General features: G+C 49.8%; 3 protein-coding genes across 3 annotated transcripts; all 3 read left to right on the top strand.

Moving 5' to 3' along the window:
* Positions 1-3,799: 3,799 nt before the first annotated feature.
* LOC135810517 (uncharacterized) lies at positions 3,800-6,256 on the top strand. Its single transcript, XM_065324009.1, has one exon. It carries the CDS (start codon positions 3,800-3,802, stop codon positions 6,254-6,256), a length of 2,457 nt encoding a protein of 818 aa, XP_065180081.1.
* Positions 6,257-7,204: 948 nt separating this feature from the next.
* Positions 7,205-8,782, top strand: LOC135810516 (uncharacterized protein K02A2.6-like). Its single transcript, XM_065324008.1, has one exon. The coding sequence runs from the start codon at positions 7,205-7,207 to the stop codon at positions 8,780-8,782; it is 1,578 nt and encodes a 525-aa protein (XP_065180080.1).
* Positions 8,783-9,005: 223 nt separating this feature from the next.
* LOC135810515 (F-box/LRR-repeat protein 20-like) lies at positions 9,006-16,237 on the top strand. The gene is made up of 4 exons (XM_065324007.1): positions 9,006-9,023; positions 9,388-9,852; positions 13,497-13,656; positions 16,203-16,237. Exons 1-4 carry the CDS (start codon positions 9,006-9,008, stop codon positions 16,235-16,237), a joined length of 678 nt encoding a protein of 225 aa, XP_065180079.1.
* The last annotated feature ends 1,980 nt before the right edge of the window (positions 16,238-18,217 follow it).

The following is an 18,217-nucleotide window of genomic DNA, read 5'->3' as shown; positions in this document are numbered from 1 at the left end:
CATTTGAGGAGATCAACGCGCAGGAGCAGATTTTGAGGCTGAAGACTCTTCAGGTGCAAAGCAAGTGGTTGGAGTGGACATCGGTGATGTGGCAGGATCTTTCGTGGAAATCCCTTTTGTACGGTGGTACTGGTAAGGATTTGAAATTTCTTCTCGCATCAACCCTCGACGTGCTACCTTCTCCGACGAACCTACGCCGTTGGGGAAACACCGTAGTGGATCCGTACTGTAGTTTGTGTCGTGCCTGGGCCTGTACTACGCGCCACGTGCTTGTCGCTTGTCGCGTAGCGCTGGACCAGAGACGTTACACCTGGAGGCACGACAACGTACTCGGGGTCATCGTCAGGAACATGCGTGAGCTGAGGAGATTCGAATCCGCACTGCTGCAAACACCGTACAAACCGAAAATTCAAATGAGCTTGACTTCATCTCGTTTTGCAAGGCAGGAGAGAAGCCAGTTCGCGTTCAGCCCAGACGAAAGTTGGTTACGACTGATCTCCTGTCAGCGGCCTCAGACTGGAAACTTCTTGTCGACTCAGTTAGTGCAAAGATTTCTTTCCCTAGCTGTGTTGCACTTACAACCCTAAGACCAGATATAGTTCTGTACTCTACGAGTCGTAGGATTGTATTCTGGATGGCGTTGACAGTTTGTGCTGAGGACAGATTCAGTGTCAGTAACTCGCGGAAGGACAGGCGGTATGCGGATCTGGCCGATCAATGCCGAGCAAACGAGTGGCAGGTCGTTTCTTTTTCGGTTGAGGTAGGTGTGCGTGGTTTCATCCCGGACTCTCTTCGGAGGGCTCTGAAAGCGCTTGGGTTTTCTAATCAAAAAATAAAATATATTTGTAATTTGTGCAGTAAGACGTCTCTGCGAAGCAGCTACATCATCTGGTTGCGACGTCAACAAAAACACAGGTCGGAAGATCCACTTTTCTGAGGTACTGTATGTGGGGCTCCGTTTATTGAGGTGCGTTGAAATTTATTCTCTTTATCTTATTATTTCTTTTCTTTAATTTCCCCATATGAGTTCCTATCAGTTGCTGTGAACACCTTGAGTGGAGAGCGCTTGCTCGAGCGTTGAACCGGGTTCTTAATCCACCATACCCAGTTCGCAAGGCTGGGCGGGGTTGTGAGCAGGCTTTCATTTCATCTTTTCTTATTATTTCTTATTATTTCTGCTTTTCATCTCATTACAAAAATTCTGCGCATTTTTTCTCCATCTGCGCATAAAATCTAGACTGACAACCTGCTTGTTAAATCATGCACCTGCTTTCAGGCGTAAAAACCCTGTTGTAGAGGTTTCAGTCCTCATTTGCTAGACTTACCTGTCTTTATAAATGTAACTTACTCTCTCTCTCTCTCTCTCTCTCTCTCTCTCTCGCTCTCTCGCTCTCTCGCTCTCTCGCTCTCTCGCTCTCTCGCTCTCTCGCTCTCTCGCTCTCTCTCTCTCTCGCTCTCTCTCTCTCTCTCTCTCTCTCTCTCTCTCGCTCTCTCGCCCTCTCGCTCTCTCGCTCTCTCTCTCTCTCGCTCTCTCTCTCTCTCTCTCTCTCTCTCTCTCTCTCTCTCTCTCTCTCTCTCGCTCTCTCGCTCTCTCGCTCTCTCGCTCTCTCGCTTTCTCTCTCTCTCTCTCTCTCTCTCTCTCTCTCTCTCTCTCTCTCTCTCTCTCTCTCTCTCTCTCTCTCTGTAGTAGACGGACTTTCCCCTACACAAATCACTATGTATTACTATGTATTGCACTATGCTTTGCTGGCACCATCAGATCCCTTGCTTTCATTTAGAGATCGCTAGCTAGCGCTCGGAGCTGTAACTGGCAATCTCGTACCGTATATAGATCCGTGTGTCAGTTGCCCAGTTCAGTTGTTGCAAAGTCTTTGCTTCCGTTGTTTCTGTCGTCTTACCTTCATTTGAGTCTTTCAATATACTATAAGTTCTGTGCTACCTACGTTTGTCTTTTCGTGCAATATTTTTCCCTGAGGATGCTACTTGTGTTTTGAGTCGGAGAGACTGAACCAGTTTTGCCTTGTCACTCGGTCGCATACTACACACACACACACACTCTCTCTCTATCTTTCTCTCTATCTTTCTCTCTCTCTTTCTCTCTCTCTCTCTCTCTCTCTCTCTCTCTCATTGGGCGCTTTCGATTACCATGGCGTTTACACAATTCTGGATCTGGGTTCTATAATTCTCGAATGACCAAAAGTACGGATTGCGGCCATGTAAACGAACGACTGGAATTTACAACGCAATATATTCATGTCATGTCACAAACGAAATTGGTCGTAAAAGGAGATCTTGTACAGCCTCGCGCACACGTGGACCCAACATCGCGTACCGGTCCGTCCCGGTGAAGGCTCCATGTCGGCAACCATATTGGGCTTCGATAAAGCTGAACATGTGTGTGAAAGGATCACCCACTGAAATGATCTGGTAATAATTATACTCAGCTCCGAGAGAAAACTGAACTGCGGCAAGTAGCTTTTTGGGAAGACAAAAATAGCAATAACATGCAGTTGTAGCCCTGTTTCCGCACCAGGCCGGCCAGGGAGGCTCTTCGCGTGCTAGAGGCTGCGTTTACACGACAACGTTAGGGGTGAAAACGCAACAAAATCCTTTCGGATGCATGGTTCATTTACACGGTACACGGAACAAAGTGTAAAAGTCGTACGCCAAAATGGAAGAAAACCAAAACGCTGGCCAAGGTGGAAGAATTTGAAAACGGAAATTTTCTGCCGGATATTAAAAAATGGGTGTGTGAACAGTCGAAACGGTGTGCTGGCCTCGTTTCCCGTCACATTAGTTTCGTTTTTGGCCGTTAACACGGATCCGACAACCAAAAAATTGTTTCTACAATTTTAGTCATGTCACGAGTGTTGTCTTGTGGCCTGTTTTCAACTATTACTTGAGTGTGATTGGTGTTTCCACGGCAACACTTGGCACATGACGAACTTTGGCGGATCCTTTGCTCCCGTGTAGACGCGTGAACACGACACAAACGAAGACAAGCTCGGACCAGCTTTGATCGTGTAAACGCACGAAACGAAAAAAAGAATGCGGGACTGAAAACGGAAAACTAGCCGTGCGGTGACGTGTAAACGCAGCCTGAGTCATGACCGGTCATGGCCATGAGTCATGACCGGTCATGGCCATGAGTCATGACCGGTCATGGCCATGACCGGTCATGACTCATGGCCATGAGTCATGACCGGTCACATGCCGAGTGTGCAATCCTGGCGTCAGAATTAGAGAAATTCTGCCCTCTCTCCAGAATTGACGGAATTGAATACTGTGGTAGTCCCATTGAACTATGGCTGATAGTTGCATGACTCTTGTTGTAATGTATGTTTTGTCTCTGTCATTGATGCGCTTTCAGTAATCTGCTGATATGCTAGAAGCATCCTAGACCTACCTGCACTGTGTTCCTTCTGTACGCATTCGCCACATACTTGGCATGCCCTATCCCTAGCGCTGGGTAGTACCATGCAGTCTACCAGCGACGTAGGTCGCACGTGATACTTGTAGTGATTGTACATATTGACGGATCCTGGCGCAAGGTCGAGGAGATCGAGAGAGAGAGCCCGAGAATGGCGGCCAGATCCATAGTGTCCTAATTTATTATCCAGAACCGTTTTCCTTGTATTTATTCTTATTGCATGTATTGATTAATCCCATTGCTGGATTGAACCGTGTTGGCTGGTGTGAACTGATTGACGAGTTGACTGAAACATTGGCGCAGTGAACAGGATTCTTTTCTTAATAAGTCACTCGTTGAAGTTTGTAGTTTTCACCACGCACGTGGGAAATGGCAGAAAAAGTAAAAGTCGGCGTCCGCCTTGACCTGGACCATGAGCTGGGAAACGATCATTTCCTTACTTGGCGTAGTCAGTTGGAGATTGGCTTTGCACTCCACGAGGTGAAGGATCAGTCGAAGCAGTATTTGGCAGCAGCTGCCAATTTAGGCGAGTCAGCAAGTCACTACTTATGGCAGAGCTACCCGACAGTGCCAACTACTGCAACTAATCCCTACAACGATCTTATCAAATTGTTCCAAGAATATTTCGGCTCGAAACAGAGCGCAGCGTCCCGTTTGGCGGAATTGTTTGCAGTCGAGCAACGTCCTGGGGAGACTGTACAGGCCTTTCGGCTGCGGGTGCAAAAAGACATGAGGGTTTGCAACCTGACCAGCACTCGTACTGCCGAGGAACTACTGGGAGTTGTGGGAGTCCACCTGTTTGCACGGGGGCTCAGCTCTGCCAGTGCCCGAAAGAGTGTCTTGGAGCACGATGCGCAGGACTTGAGCTCCGCCGCAGCCAAGGCGCAGGCAGTGGTATTGGCTGAAGAGGGTGCCAAAGAAGCACCAGTGCCAGAGGTCAGCTATGCAGCTACGCGTCAACCTGGACATGCACCATTGCCAGCATCAGGCTGCGGATATTGTGGAGAGACGCACGCTCCAGGCAAGCCGAACTGCCCAGCAGCGCGTATGTTATGTGCCCAGTGTGGGCGTAAGGGACATTTTGCATCGGTGTGCCGTGCCGGATCTGGTCGAGTGGACCGCAGTGCCCAGACCCAGTCGCAGAGCACGTCATCCAGGCAACACAACCGATCAGCACCAGCCGTTTCGTCACTCCGAACTGGTGCAGCATCACCCGCCGTACAGTCCGCCCAGCCACCAGAGGCCTATGAAACATTCGGGGTACAGGCAGGGAAGACCGGTTTCACTCTACCTCTGAGGCAGGTAACATTGGACTGCCGACACACCTTGTCGCTAAGAGCGGACTCTGCCAGCATGGTTTCCATCATCACTAAGTCATTACTCCCATCGGGGTACGTCCTGTTACCGTCGCCATGCCCACTCCAGCCAGTGGGGACGCAACGCATAAAAGCTGTGGGCGTGTTTGAGGGTAACCTGAGCTATCAGGGCCGCGAAACGACTGAGACTATCTTTGTAGTCGATGATGCACAATGCACTGTGCCAGCATTACTGGGAGAGCAGGCCTCCATCCGTTTAGGTCTTCTGGCATTGCCGATTTCAGCAGTTGAAATCCCAGCCTGTGCCGAGGGCCTAGCGTCACTCCCTGCTATGCGCGGCCCGACTACAATCGCTCTCGATCCGGATCACCCTCCGTCTCAACAGTCATCTCGACGGGTAACACCGGCACTGCTCACCTCGCTACGCCAACAACTAGATGCATGGCTAGAACAAGGAGTGGTCGAGATGGTGGAGGAAGTAACGGCTCGGGACTTTGTTTCGCCACTGGTAGCCACACCGAAACCCGACAAAACCATGCGCTGGTGCGTAGATTTACGACAAGTCAACGCAGCGGTAAGGCGACCGGGTGTGCAACTCCCAACAGCTGATGAGCTTCTATCTCGACTGTCGGGCGCACAGATGTTCTCGAAGCTTGACCTGAAGTCCGGGTATTCTCAGCTCGAGATCTCACCTGAATGTCGTCATGCCTTCGTGGTCGCCTCACCCTTGGGGTACTTCCGTTTCTGTCGTCTACCGTTCGGCGTGTCCAGCGGCCCTGAATTATTTCAACGTAAGATGGAGCAAATTCTGGCAGGATGTGAAGGGGTAGTCATCTACCTAGACGACATTCTGATTTATGCTCCATCATTGGAAGAGCATGATCGACGCAAGGCAGCAGTCCTGACGGCTCTCAAGGAGTACAATGTCACCCTGAATGACAAGAAGTGCGTCTTCCAGGTCTCAGAGCTGGAGTTTCTGGGACATCACGTCTCGGCGAAGGGCATTTTGCCAGGTCCATCGAAGGTTGAGTCACTCAGTCAGATGTCGGATCCCACCAATGTGGCCGAACTCCGAGCATTTCTGGGCTTAGCAACCTACATGGCAAAGTTTATTCCTAACATTGCCTCGGTTGTCGCTCCGATGACAGCACTATTGTCTGGCGAGTGGAATTGGACAGCGGCTTGCCACACCGCAGCTGAGAAGATACGCAGTCTGATTACTAGTGCACCTATTCTGGCGCTATTTGACCCAACGCTGCCGACCCGCATCGAAGTTGACGCGTCTGGTCATGGCCTTGGAGCAGTACTCCTACAGCAGTCGCAAACAGATGGTCAAGAGTGGCGACCTGTCTATTACGCAGGCAGAAAGTTGTCAGATGCAGAGTCACGCTATGCAACCATCGAGCGAGAGGCACTGGCGGTCGCGTGGGGCTCTAATCGTTTCCGCAGCTTCATCACCGGTGTCATGGCCGCGCTTGGCGGGTTTGTGACTTGGCTTAGATCAGTCTAGTGGCTACCCAGGTAGACGACCAATATAGTCGCCATCCAAGTTGCTAGCTCACATAGAACGACAGGTTTCTAATTCCACTTGAACAGTGTTTATTTGAACCATTGCAGTACTAGATCGAAAGATCAAGTGTGTAGAGTCAAAAGACCAAAGCAGGAGAGAGTCGGAGTGACTCTCTCAGAATCGAGAGGAGTAGTGAGCTCCCCGAGAATCGAGAGGAGTAGTGAGCTCCCCGAGAATCGAGGATGAATGTTAGCAAAACAGCTCCTTATATATGCTACATTATGTGATCAAAAGTATACAGTGGCAAGAATGCGTAAGGATTATTTCTATATTACAAACAGTGGTGCAATATGTGCAATCAGCCAAACTAGAATATAGTACAAAGAATGATCAATCAATACGGGGAGCTCGCTCACCCACATTACATGAAAGGACTCCGAGGCTCTTCGTGCGACGGGGCCTGGAGTATGCTGTCGGAAGTTGCTGCAGCTAGAGCACGCCGCCTCCGTACGCTGCCTTGGTCGTTGGTCACCCTTCATCTCCTGCCCGTAGGCTCTTCCCTCTCATTACCCCGTAGGGTGCTTCACGGTCAAGCCGTGACCTCTCCCAAAAAGGGATAACGGAGTCCGCAGTGCGCGAAGCACTTGCAGGACCCTTTCTTACGTCGTACGACGCGAGAAGAGGGGCCTTGCTTGCTCGACTAACAAAGGTATCAGCTCCCTTGCAGGACTAAGCAGGGTCCCCTCAAGCTCAACAGTGTAGTGAGTACAATGCTGACGACTTGTACTGAAGGTGTAGCCGCCGTACGACAACACTTGTGACTCGAGGCCACGAGTTGTAAGCCATGATTGCTCAACTAACGAAAGTGCCAAATCCTTCGTAGGACTAATCATGGTTCTTACAGAACTCTAGAATATTTCGGAGCCCAGCTTTTGGCTGCTGAACTCAATGCATGGTCGCTTTCACGACGAGTCTGATCCGGGTCATGACACCGGCATGCCTGTGACCATTATCACTGACCACAAGCCACTGGTTCACGTATTTATGCCGTCGTACAAGCTGGCCTCAGCTAGTCTCCGAGTACAGCGCCTGGTGTTGAAAGTGCAAGACTTGACCTTAACCGTGCAATATCGCCCCGGCAAGTTGAATCACATTGCTGACGCATTGTCCAGGCTGCCGGCTGAGGATGCTGACCCGAGTTTCCTTCTCGTCCATGCTGTCACCGTGGCAGACGGTGTTTCAGCCCATCGCCAGTTGATTGCCAGAGAAACAGCGCGTGACTCCACTCTGTGCTCAGTGCGAGATGCGCTGCGATCGGGTAAATGGCCGTCGGCGACAGAGCTCGCACCGTACCAAGCCCTTAGTTCGGAACTCAGCGTGTGGCCCTTTCCGAACTCGTCGGACTTTCTCATTCTGAGAGGGGAAAGAGTGGTGATTCCAGCATCGGCAGCTCAACACGTACTGAACCTGGCTCACGAGGGACACCTTGGTCGAGACAGGACACTGGCTCTACTCAAGGAGACTGTGTGGTGGCCCGGTTGGAACACGGCAACTCGACATTTCCTAGCCAGCTGTACACCATGTGCGATAGAAGCAGCTATACGCCCAGTACCGCTGAAACCACGCGACCTACCTCCACATGCCTGGCACATAGTCGCTATTGATGTGTTTTATTACCAGCAAAGCGCCTTCTTCAGCCTTCTGGACTTGTACAGTCGGTATCCAGCAGTTGTCCGCTTACCAGCTGAGAAGACCAGGGACATCATCAAGGCGCTGGAACAGATCTTCACGCTGTTCGGCATGCCACGGCACGTCATCTCCGACAACGGTGCACAGTTCTGCAGCGACGAGTTCCGTTACCAGCTTGAATCGTGGGGCATCAGCCACGAACGCACTGTGCCTTACACACCACGTCAGAACCCTGTTGAGCGTCTCCACCGGACCTTGAAGCAACGTATGCGGAAATCCGGCATGCCACGAGCAGACGACACTCTTCGTGTGGCGCTCAAAGCTGTTCGATCAGCTATCAACACCACTACCGGCAAACCGCCGGGAGATCTCCTACTACGAGGAGGTTATCGTACTCCACTCAGGCAGCTTCAGCCAGTAGATAACATGGCTACTGCCGACGATGACGAAGAGATAGACGAGGAAGTGCGTGAACGCGATGCTCAGCACAAGGCAGCATCCAAGGTGACTTTCGACGCAGCTCACCAAGCAAAATCCCGCACCTTGGTGCCTGGACAAGCAGTGTTTGTCAAGCAACCCTCTGGCTCAACTGACAAAGCTACCATCGTCACAGCAACACCACATGATGCAGTCATTACGACCGAAGAGGGAGTGACTTTCCGCCGTCATCTTGACCGTCTGCAAGTGGATCCGACGGAGGTAGTAGCAACAGCTACTCCGCTAGATTCCACAGTTCCATCAGCTCCCGGCAGTCCAACGGCCGCAACACCTAGTACTGTTCCGCCAGCTGCTGGCCGTCCGCAGCGTACGACTCGAAAGCCAAGTCGTTATCAGTAGACCGCTGGTCTTTTCTAAGAAGGGAGGACATGTGGTAGTCCCACTGAACTATGGCTGATAGTTGCATGACTCTTGTTGTAATGTATGTTTTGTCTCTGTCATTGATGCGCTTTCAGTAATCTGCTGATATGCTAGAAGCATCCTAGACCTACCTGCACTGTGTTCCTTCTGTACGCATTCGCCACATACTTAGCATGCCCTATCCCTAGCGCTGGGTAGTACCATGCAGTCTACCAGCGACGTAGGTCGCACGTGATACTTGTAGTGATTGTACATATTGACGGATCCTGGCGCAAGGTCGAGGAGATCGAGAGAGAGAGAGCCCGAGAATGGCGGCCAGATCCACAGTGTCCTAATTTATTATCCAGAACCGTTTTCCTTGTATTTATTCTTATTGCATGTATTGATTAATCCCATTGCTGGATTGAACCGTGTTGGCTGGTGTGAACTGATTGACGAGTTGACTGAAACAAATACCATCAATTCTAACGACGGAGTTTGTGTAATCGAACTGTGTATCAACATTAACTAATTCTGGAATCGACCGAAATGTGTGTAATCGAACGCGCCCATTGCTTATTGCATACGTCTTGTCTCTTCTGCAGCTGGAAACACTGCAGCTAGTGAATACACGCAATATCTCAGACGATGTGCTTTGTCTCATCTTGAGGCACTGCAGATCCCTGACAGTTCTTCAGCTGAAAGATAATCACATTGGACCTGAAGTCATTGACAGCCTTCTGGATAGCTGTCCTCCAAGGCTTACCGAACTGTCACTGCCCAAGGGTTCCCCACTCCTGCTTAATGAGCATGTTGCGGAATGTGTGGCTCAGTCTTGCCCACTCCTGGAGAAAGTGAATCTTAGTTGGCACACCAATATCGGCAATGCTGCAGTGCGATCATTACTACTCCTGTGTCCCATGCTACGCATCCTGGAGGTGAAAGGTGTGAAGCAGCTCACATCCGATCCGTTCTTGCCATTGGCGGTCGTATGCAAGACTTCAGACAGTGTTGAAGATGAAGCGGTACTGGACTCTGAAATGATGGCACTGGTCAAACACAACCAACAGGTAAGGATCCTTCTAGAAAGAACTGAGAACAATGTCAACCTCATCTCTTGTCAAGTATTGTGGGAGAAGAGAGAGAGAAGAGAGAGAAAAGAGAGAGAGAGAGAGAGAGAGAGAGAGAGAGAGAGAGAGAGAGTGAGTGAGAGTGAGAGACTGAGAGAGAGAGAGAGTCAGAGAGAGAAGAGCGAGAGAGACAGAGAGTCAGAGAGTCAGAGAGCCAGAGAGTCAGAAAGACAGAGAGACAGCAGGGGCATCGCACACAGCACGGTCACTACGGTAATGACCGTACCACTATTTGACCCAAGTATGCCGTGAATCATGCACTGATGTGGGCTCTAATTTTCCTAATTTTCGGCTCAGCCACCCTTTCCCACGAGTAAATTGTACTCCAGATGGCTGTACCACACAAAATTACCTTCCGACGTCCCTGGACAGAGAGACAGACAGGAAGAGAGTCAGAGGGAGAGAGTCAGAGGGAGAGAGTCAGAGGGGGAGAGTCAAGGAGAGTCATGGAAAGTCAGAGAGACAGAGACAGAGTCAGGGAGAGAGTCAGAGAGTCAGGGAGAGAGGGAGAGAGAGAGGGAGAGTCAGGGAGAGAGAGGGAGAGTCAGGGAGAGAGAGGGAGCGTCAGGGAGACGATCAGGGAGAGCCTCAGCCGGGAGAGGGAGAGTCCAGGAGAGAGAGAGGGAGAGTCAGGGAGAGTCAGGGAAGGAGGGAGAGCCAGGGAGAGAGAGAGAGAGAGACAGAGAGAGAGAGAGACAGAGAGACAGAGAGACAGAGAGACAGAGACAGAGAGACAGAGAGACAGAGAGACAGAGAGACAGAGAGACAGAGAGAGAGACAGAGAGGTAAACAGAGAGAGTGATACAGAGAGACAGAGAGAGAAAGAGAGAGAGAGAGTCAGGGAGAGAGACAGACAGACAGACAGACCGGAGACAGACAGACAGAGGCACAGTCAGACAGACAATCAGACAGACAAACAGCCAGGCTGTCTGTCTGGCAGCCAGCCTGCCAGACAGAGAACGGAGGATATGAAGACCAACAGGAGACTAGACTGATTGATGCCTTCCTACAAGTGCCTTTTTCTTCGGACTGATAATTAATAATGATAATCACCATCCTGAAGAAGACACTCGTCAATCAAAAGAGAGACAAGAGGGAGAAAAGAGAAGAGAGAGAAGAGGGGAGTAGGGGGAGAGAGCCCATAACATATTAGGCAGAATGCAATATTTTTGAAGAGAGCTAGCCAGCCACCCACCTGCACCCCATCTCCATCCATCCCTTAAGGCACCTGCCCTAGCTTGTATGAAAGGTGCGGTTACGTGTGTGTGTGTTTCTGTGTGTCGGTGTGCATGTGTCTATGAAGATGTATTGGTGTGTGTGTGTCTATGGAGATGTACTGGTGTGTGTGTTGTTGCTTGTATTTTTTCTATCCATGTGTGTGTGTGAGGGATATTTTGTGTTTATCGACCTGAAGAAGGCCTATGATTCAGTGCCCAGGGGGTGTCTGTGGCAGGTCCTCGGCCGTGCAGGAGTACCAGAAAAGCTTATCAACACCATCCGGTCGTTCCACGACCCCATGTCAGCATCGGTGCAGTTCAACAACATAATCCCGTTCAGCATTGGCAATGGTCTTCGCCAGGGGTGCTCTATGGCGCCGGTCCTTTTTAATATCTTTATGTGGGCCGTGATGACCCAGTGGCAACACCGCGTCAGGAGAGTTGACGGGGTTGGCTTCGAGCTCCGCTCAGCATACAGCAGCGATCTATACCGTAAACCCCGCCGTGACGACCAACACCATTGCCTAACAGATTCCCAGTTTGCTAGCGACTCTTGTCTATTCGCTACGACTCGGTCTGGAGCGGGCGCAGCATTGTGCTGTATTCACGAGGTGGCGTCGGGATTCGGCTTGACCATCAGTGCAACGAAGACTCAGTTTGTAGTTGTTGGCCCCGACATCACGTCTACTGACCGCGCTCCCCTCTAACTTGGTCAAGCGGAGGTGGAATGCGTACCGCATTTCAAATACCTCGGGTCTGTAGTGGACAGCGGTTGCCGTTCGTCCCGGGACATCGCCGCAAGGATTGCCCAAGCCTCCAGGGCCTGCGGTGCTCTTCGGAGGTCTGTATTCTCCAATCCACATCTGTTGATGCACACCAAGCGGTGCGTATTCAATGCTTGCGTTCTGTCCCTGCTGTTGTATGGCTCTGAGTGCTGGACGCCCCTTCAACATGACTTGCAGAAGCTCTCAACCTTCAGCATGAGGTGCATCCGATCCATCCCCGGGGTCTCTCGAAGCTGGATGTGGGACGAACACATCACCAACGAAGAGCTGCTGGTGCGCTGGGGAGACTCCGAGACGATTAAAGACAAGATTGCACATCGGCGGTTGGAGTGGTTGGGGCATGTGGCGCGGATGCCGGACAACCGCATCCCGAAACAGGTACTGTTTGGCTCCTTCTTGCAGCATCGCCCAGCACATGGCCCACGCCGCAGATGGTAGGACTGTGCTGTCCGGGATCTACGTGCCCGTGGCGTGGAGGCATCATGGTATGATGTTGCATGTGAGTCCCACGCGGAGTGACGCAGCACCTACCAAGAGCCTGACAATGCGCCTGAGCCTCCGCCCCGAGTGGTATGTACGGTATGCGGACGGGATTTTGCACGGAAAGGAGACATGGCTCGGCATAAGTGTCTGGAGGAGCGTGCGCGGCCTGTGTCTGAGCAGCGGGGTGCCAGTCAGTGTGGGCGGTGTGGGCGGTGGCTGAGAAGCCGCGGTGGCTTGGTCCGGCATGTGTGTGCCTCAACGGTGGATGCCACAGTGCCACCTGGAGCTACCGGAACGTCGGCACCGGCGGAGGGATGTTGTGCCGCGCATTGTGACAGGTGTGGTCGCTGCTTTCGCAGTGTTCGGGGACGGGGCAGGCATCGCTGTTCAAGGGTGGCGCATAGACCAACAGCAGAGGAGCGCTCAGCCTTCCAGCACGTGTGCATATGCGGCAAGCGGATGAGACTACCCGTGCACCTGGAGCGTCATCGAGCGTCGTGTCCTCTCTCTCTCTCTCCTCTCAGGCTTCCCAGTGATGGGATCACGTGACCCATTTGCGGCAGTGACTCTACAGAACAGGACAGGACAGGTGTGTGTGTGTGTCTTTGTGTGTGTGTGTGTGTGTGTGTGTGTCTGTCTGTGTGTGCATGTGTGTGTCTTTGTGTGTGTGTGTGTGTGTGTGTGTGTGTGTGTGTGTATATATGTGTGTGTGTGTGTGTGTGTGTGTATGTGTGTGTGTGGGGGGGGGGGGGGGGATTCACTGGCCAGAAAAAGCCACTTCAAACAGCTATGTGGTGGATACCAGGCTAAAATTAGTGGCAGTCAATTCATCAGCCTTGCAAGCTGTTGAATGGTGTAATCCCAGCACAAGTTGCTGTGTCTAACATGGCTGTTCGCTATCATCGCTTCCGCGATGGGCATGTCTGAGTCTGTGTGTGTGTGTGTGTGTGTGTGTGTGTGTGTGTGTGTGTGTGTGTGTGTGTATGTATGTGTGTTTGTGTGTGTGTGTTTGTGTGTGTGTGTGTGTTTGTGTGTTTATGTATGTATGTGTGTGTTTGTACCGGTATTGTATGTTTTCTGCATGTTTGGTGTACTGCAGTACTACGTACGTCGCTCAACAGTGTACGGTCGTAACTTACAGCTTCTGGACTTGAGATTCTGTGATCATGTGGATGTTGAGCATCTGATGACAATAGCACGTGCGACATTCCAATCCCTGAACGTTAGGCACTTCAAGTTTGACAAGGTCACCGAGGGTGGTGAGGCCAAAGTCACGAGGGTGGTGAAGAGTAGAATGTAGCACATCAACATATAGGGGTGAAACGAAGTAGTCGAAGGTTCGAAGGACCTTCGTTTTCGATTCGAACGAAGGTCGACACGGGTTTAGTGCATGCATGCATGCATTGATTTTGTGCGATGTGCTGCATGCACTAGCACTGTCCATGCTGTACAAGTAGGGGCACGGTCCGCGTGCGCACCGGAGCTGAAGAAGTGACACGTCACAAGTCCGTACGAACTGGCCCTGTTCCAGTCACCAGCACTCAGCGTGTTCCCGTTTTGCTGTAATGTGTTGTGGATCTACCATGGTGTACTCAGTATGACTCATAGATGACTTTTTTTGATTGTATTCCTCCAGAGTGCTTGGCGCTCTGCGATACTAGTAGGAGAGTAGTTTTGCGATTTCGATCCTGTTTTCGCTCAGTAATGCTGCTTGTACAGTGCGGATCGGCTATAGGGTTGTCGGCTATAGTAATATACCTCTTATAGTGATCGCATTCTCAAATTCATTTTAGTAAACCACCCCTTTCTATACATATCGAATCGGCTATAGTAATAATCGGCTATAGTAATATATCGGCTATAATGATTCGATTTCTGTGTCAAAATGATCTCATTGCATACATTTTTCATCGGCTATAGTGATGATCATAAAAAATATACATTAACATCGTACATGGCGAGATCTGATCGCGGCAACCAGGAAGCGCTCGTACGACTATGATATCCCTCGGAGAAAATTCGAAATGTTTGGCGTTGGTTGTGCTTGTTGTTTCGGGGCATCCTCGAGCGAGATCGGAGGCAGTATTGAGTACCAGCGCTGAAGAGCTGCCGTGGTCTCCGCCGAGATGTTGGAGAAGGCATTCAGGTAACAGCGAAGACGATCAGGGACGCGGAGAAGCTTTTCCGTGACATACGACATGACGTCGATTGACCTACCACTTGGAACGGTTTCAGCGGTGATGAGTCGAGTGATCGCGACACGAACTGAGACTCTACTCCCACTAATCGATCCTGTAGATATTGTAGATACGTCGATTGAATGTGTTGAAGTGTTTCTCTTCCAAAAGAACCCATTTGTTGAGCACAGGAACTCCTTGAAAACTCATGTCAAAAAGTCACGAAGTTTTTGTTTCCGCAGGAAGTAGCTCTGCACTGCGCGTATTGCACAGTCACATGCACAGCACGCTTCTGCACGCTGCACTGATTCGAATGACACCATACAAGCATTTGTCAGGCATACCTAAGTATGCATATCGCCTATAGTAATAATATCGCCTATAGTGATATTTTCACGAAAATCAAACACCAACGCTATAGCCGATCCGTACTGTACCAGGAATATAGCTTGCTGTAGCTGCCGTCGATATCTACTACTACTAGCTGTGATGGTGTCTGGAGAAAGTTGTAGCAGCGATACATACGAGTGTAGTCTCATAATTTGAATCGATAATAAAAGTTTCCATCGCTGAAGCCATTGCAGTATTCACTCTCCCAGCAGCAGCGAGAGGGAGCACAGCGATGGCCTGAAATCATCGAGGCAGGTGAAGTTCCTCACCCAGTGACTATTCACTCTCCTCTCCATCACCAATGCAGTCGCTGGATGCGAGCAGATAAGCGAAAAGTACATATCCAGATTTGACAATTTTTGATGAATTTGGGCATCTGATATTTACTACGCAACATGGCTCTTTCCGTCCATTTTGGTATTGTTCAAGCAACTGGCTGTACACTAGAGCAGTGATCTCTTGTCGCTTTGTGTCCAAAAGGCGAAGGCTAACACGTCTGTACATGATCCAAAGTACACTGATCTAAATTGTCAGAAATATGGACAATTGACTCACAAACAGGTATTAGGTATGGTCTCTATCAAGAGTATGTTAAAACCTTGCCTCTATCTATAGTTGTGTGCTAGGCCAAAGTATTCTTTTACCTGGAATGGATATACATTGATACCACCAGATTCAGAAAGAATTGCACATACAACATAAGCATTGGGTTCTGATTTTTTGCCCCTTTTATTTTTAAGATTTCCGAGCATTTCCGTGATCATGTTAATTAAAAAAAGAATCCTTCGACACCTTCGTTCGTTTTAATAAAGAAGGTTCGAATGGTAATTTGAGACCTTCTTTTCACCCCTATCAACATACCAATATCCAACCATGCTGACCAGATACGATTTGAATGCTAGTGTTTTGAGTGTGTGTGTGTGTGTGCGTGTGTTCGTGTTTGTGTGTCTTCGGCTGTGTTTGTGTCTGTTTGTATGTGTGTGTGTGCATGTGTGTGTCTGTGTGTGCTGTGTCTGTCTGTGTGCTTGCCACATTGCGTTGATGCATGCGGATCGCATCTCCGTTGTCTTGGAGGAACGAATAACTTCCATGTTCATATAAAATATTTTCTTCAGTGAAATGTTCAGGCATGTTATGCCTCCTCGCCGACCATGATGGCTATGCCCATGTCAGTGCATACTAATAAACTTTCTATCCACTTGAGAGTTTTGTGTGTGCATTGTCCACTGTGTACACAGGTGATGTGGAGTGGCAGTTGGCTGTGGCCAGATAAGGATGCCAGTGACTCCTACTGAGTCAGTTTAGGTCTGTCCTGCCATCCCAGCTCCCACCTACCTGATGTGGTAGTCAAGGGATTGCCGGTTTGTGAGGCGGTTAGACAGAGCATCATAGCCAGGGCTTGCAAACCAGGCAACTGATGTAAAGACTCGATGATGGGCATGCTGATCTAAAGTTCTTTTTCACAGCTAAAGTAATGTTAGTAGGTAGCGCCATGATGGCATACTTCTCCAAATGTATCGCCCCTGTGGAGTTTTATTCTACCTACCAGGAAGCTATGTACCAGGGATTGCCGGTAAATACCTTGCTTTATGACTCGCTAGAAACACCGGGATGTACCTTGGAGGGGATTTGAACGTAGAAATACAGCATGAAATTTGACAATGCAACTAATTTGTGTCAGCAGCAATCAACTGATCGACATGTATTCCTTACCGCCAAACGAGTGGCACATGCCAAGATCAAACTGCATGGTGTCACAGAACATTTGTATTCAGGAAATGTGGACGGCAAGTGTCCGAGCTGTGAGAGGTGGCCTCTGGAACTAAACTGTAGGTTCATAGTCTCTGGAACCAGGTTCATGGTCTGTGGAACCAGGTTCATGGTCTGTGGAACCAGGTTCATGGTCTGTGGAACCAGGTTCATGGTCTCTGGAACCAGGTTCATGGTCTGTGGGACCAGGTTCATGGTCTGTGGGACCAGGTTCATGGTCTGTGGGACCAGGTTCATGGTCTCTGGAACCAGGTTCATGGTCTCTGGAACCAGGTTCATGGTCTCTGGAACCAGGTTCATGGTCTCTGGAACCAGGTTCATGGTCTCTGGAACCAGGTTCATGGTCTCTGGAACCAGGTTCATGGTCTCTGGAACCAGGTTCATGGTCTGTGAAACCAGGTTCATGGTCTGTGAAACCAGGTTCATGGTCTGTGGAACCAGGTTCATGGTCTCTGGAACCAGGTTCATGGTCTCTGGAACCAGGTTCATGGTCTCTGGAACCAGGTTCATGGTCTGTGGAACCAGGTTCATTGTCTCTGGAACCAGGTTCATAGTCTCTGGAACCAGGTTCATGGTCTGTGGAACCAGGTTCATGGTCTCTGGAACCAGGTTCATGGTCTCTGGAAACAGGTTCATGGTCTCTGGAACCAGGTTCATGGTCTCTGGAACCAAGTTGATGGTCTGTGGAACCAGGTTCATAGTCTTTGAACGAGGTTCACCTCTTTGGCCAAAAATTGGAACAAGAAGACATTTGAACAGTGCGTATGAAAATCAAACCTGTGTACATAGTCATTGACTACACCACCACCGCCACTGCTGTGCTCTGTAGCCGACCACGCACACCTTCCCCACAATAACAAGGGGTTCCTTCGGAGTACTGAATTCTGCTGCCTAAGTTACTAGTAGCTTCTCCTATAAATGAAAATCAAACCTATTTCCAGAATTGAAAACTTTCCAGGAGACAAAAAGCGAATCACTGCATGAAAAATCCCCTCTTGTCTCCCTTCTCACCTTCTCTTTCTTTTTTCCCATCTTTTGTTCCTCTCCCCTTTTGCAAACTATTTCTTCGCTGAATTTATGACTTCGTTGTCATGATCTGGTAATGGGTACCTCCCTTTTGACGCTATCATTCGTACTGTTCATTGGTTCTACTAGTAGTTGCTTGTGCACTGACTGCACTGATAATGAGTCATATCTTTCATATCCAGCTAGAGCTCCAAGTACAGGTAGTTACTATGGTTACTAGCCCCTCGGTCTACTGTTCTCCCTGTGGTTGAGTTCTAGTGGAAATATTACTCATCTTTTATCAACTTGATTTTTTGTTGAAAAGATTACGTCATATCCCATATCTCTGACCATTCTCCATGAAAAGGTGACGTCATATCCCATATCTCTGACCATTCCCCATGGAAATGTACGGTATTAGAGTAACGAACATGTCCAAGTTATGGGCAGCGCCCGGATTAGAGAGAGATATGACTTT

Source organism: Sycon ciliatum, chromosome 2 (assembly GCF_964019385.1).
Source record: "Sycon ciliatum chromosome 2, ocSycCili1.1, whole genome shotgun sequence".
NCBI classification, from domain to species: domain Eukaryota; kingdom Metazoa; phylum Porifera; class Calcarea; order Leucosolenida; family Sycettidae; genus Sycon; species Sycon ciliatum.
The sequence above is the reverse complement of the archived record's forward strand: the minus strand, read 5'-3'. Positions and strand labels throughout refer to the sequence as shown.

Excerpts from the sequence above, each read along its gene's own strand:
- LOC135810517 (XM_065324009.1), top strand. The coding sequence starts at position 3,800 with ATGGCAGAAAAAGTAAAAGTCGGCGTCCGCCTTGACCTGGACCATGAG.
- LOC135810516 (XM_065324008.1), top strand. The coding sequence starts at position 7,205 with ATGCATGGTCGCTTTCACGACGAGTCTGATCCGGGTCATGACACCGGC.
- LOC135810515 (XM_065324007.1), top strand. Across the intron at positions 9,853-13,496 it reads TGGTCAAACACAACCAACAG|TACTACGTACGTCGCTCAAC; the intron begins GTAAGGATCCTT and ends GGTGTACTGCAG. Across the intron at positions 13,657-16,202 it reads TGACAAGGTCACCGAGGGTG|GTGATGTGGAGTGGCAGTTG; the intron begins GTGAGGCCAAAG and ends CTGTGTACACAG.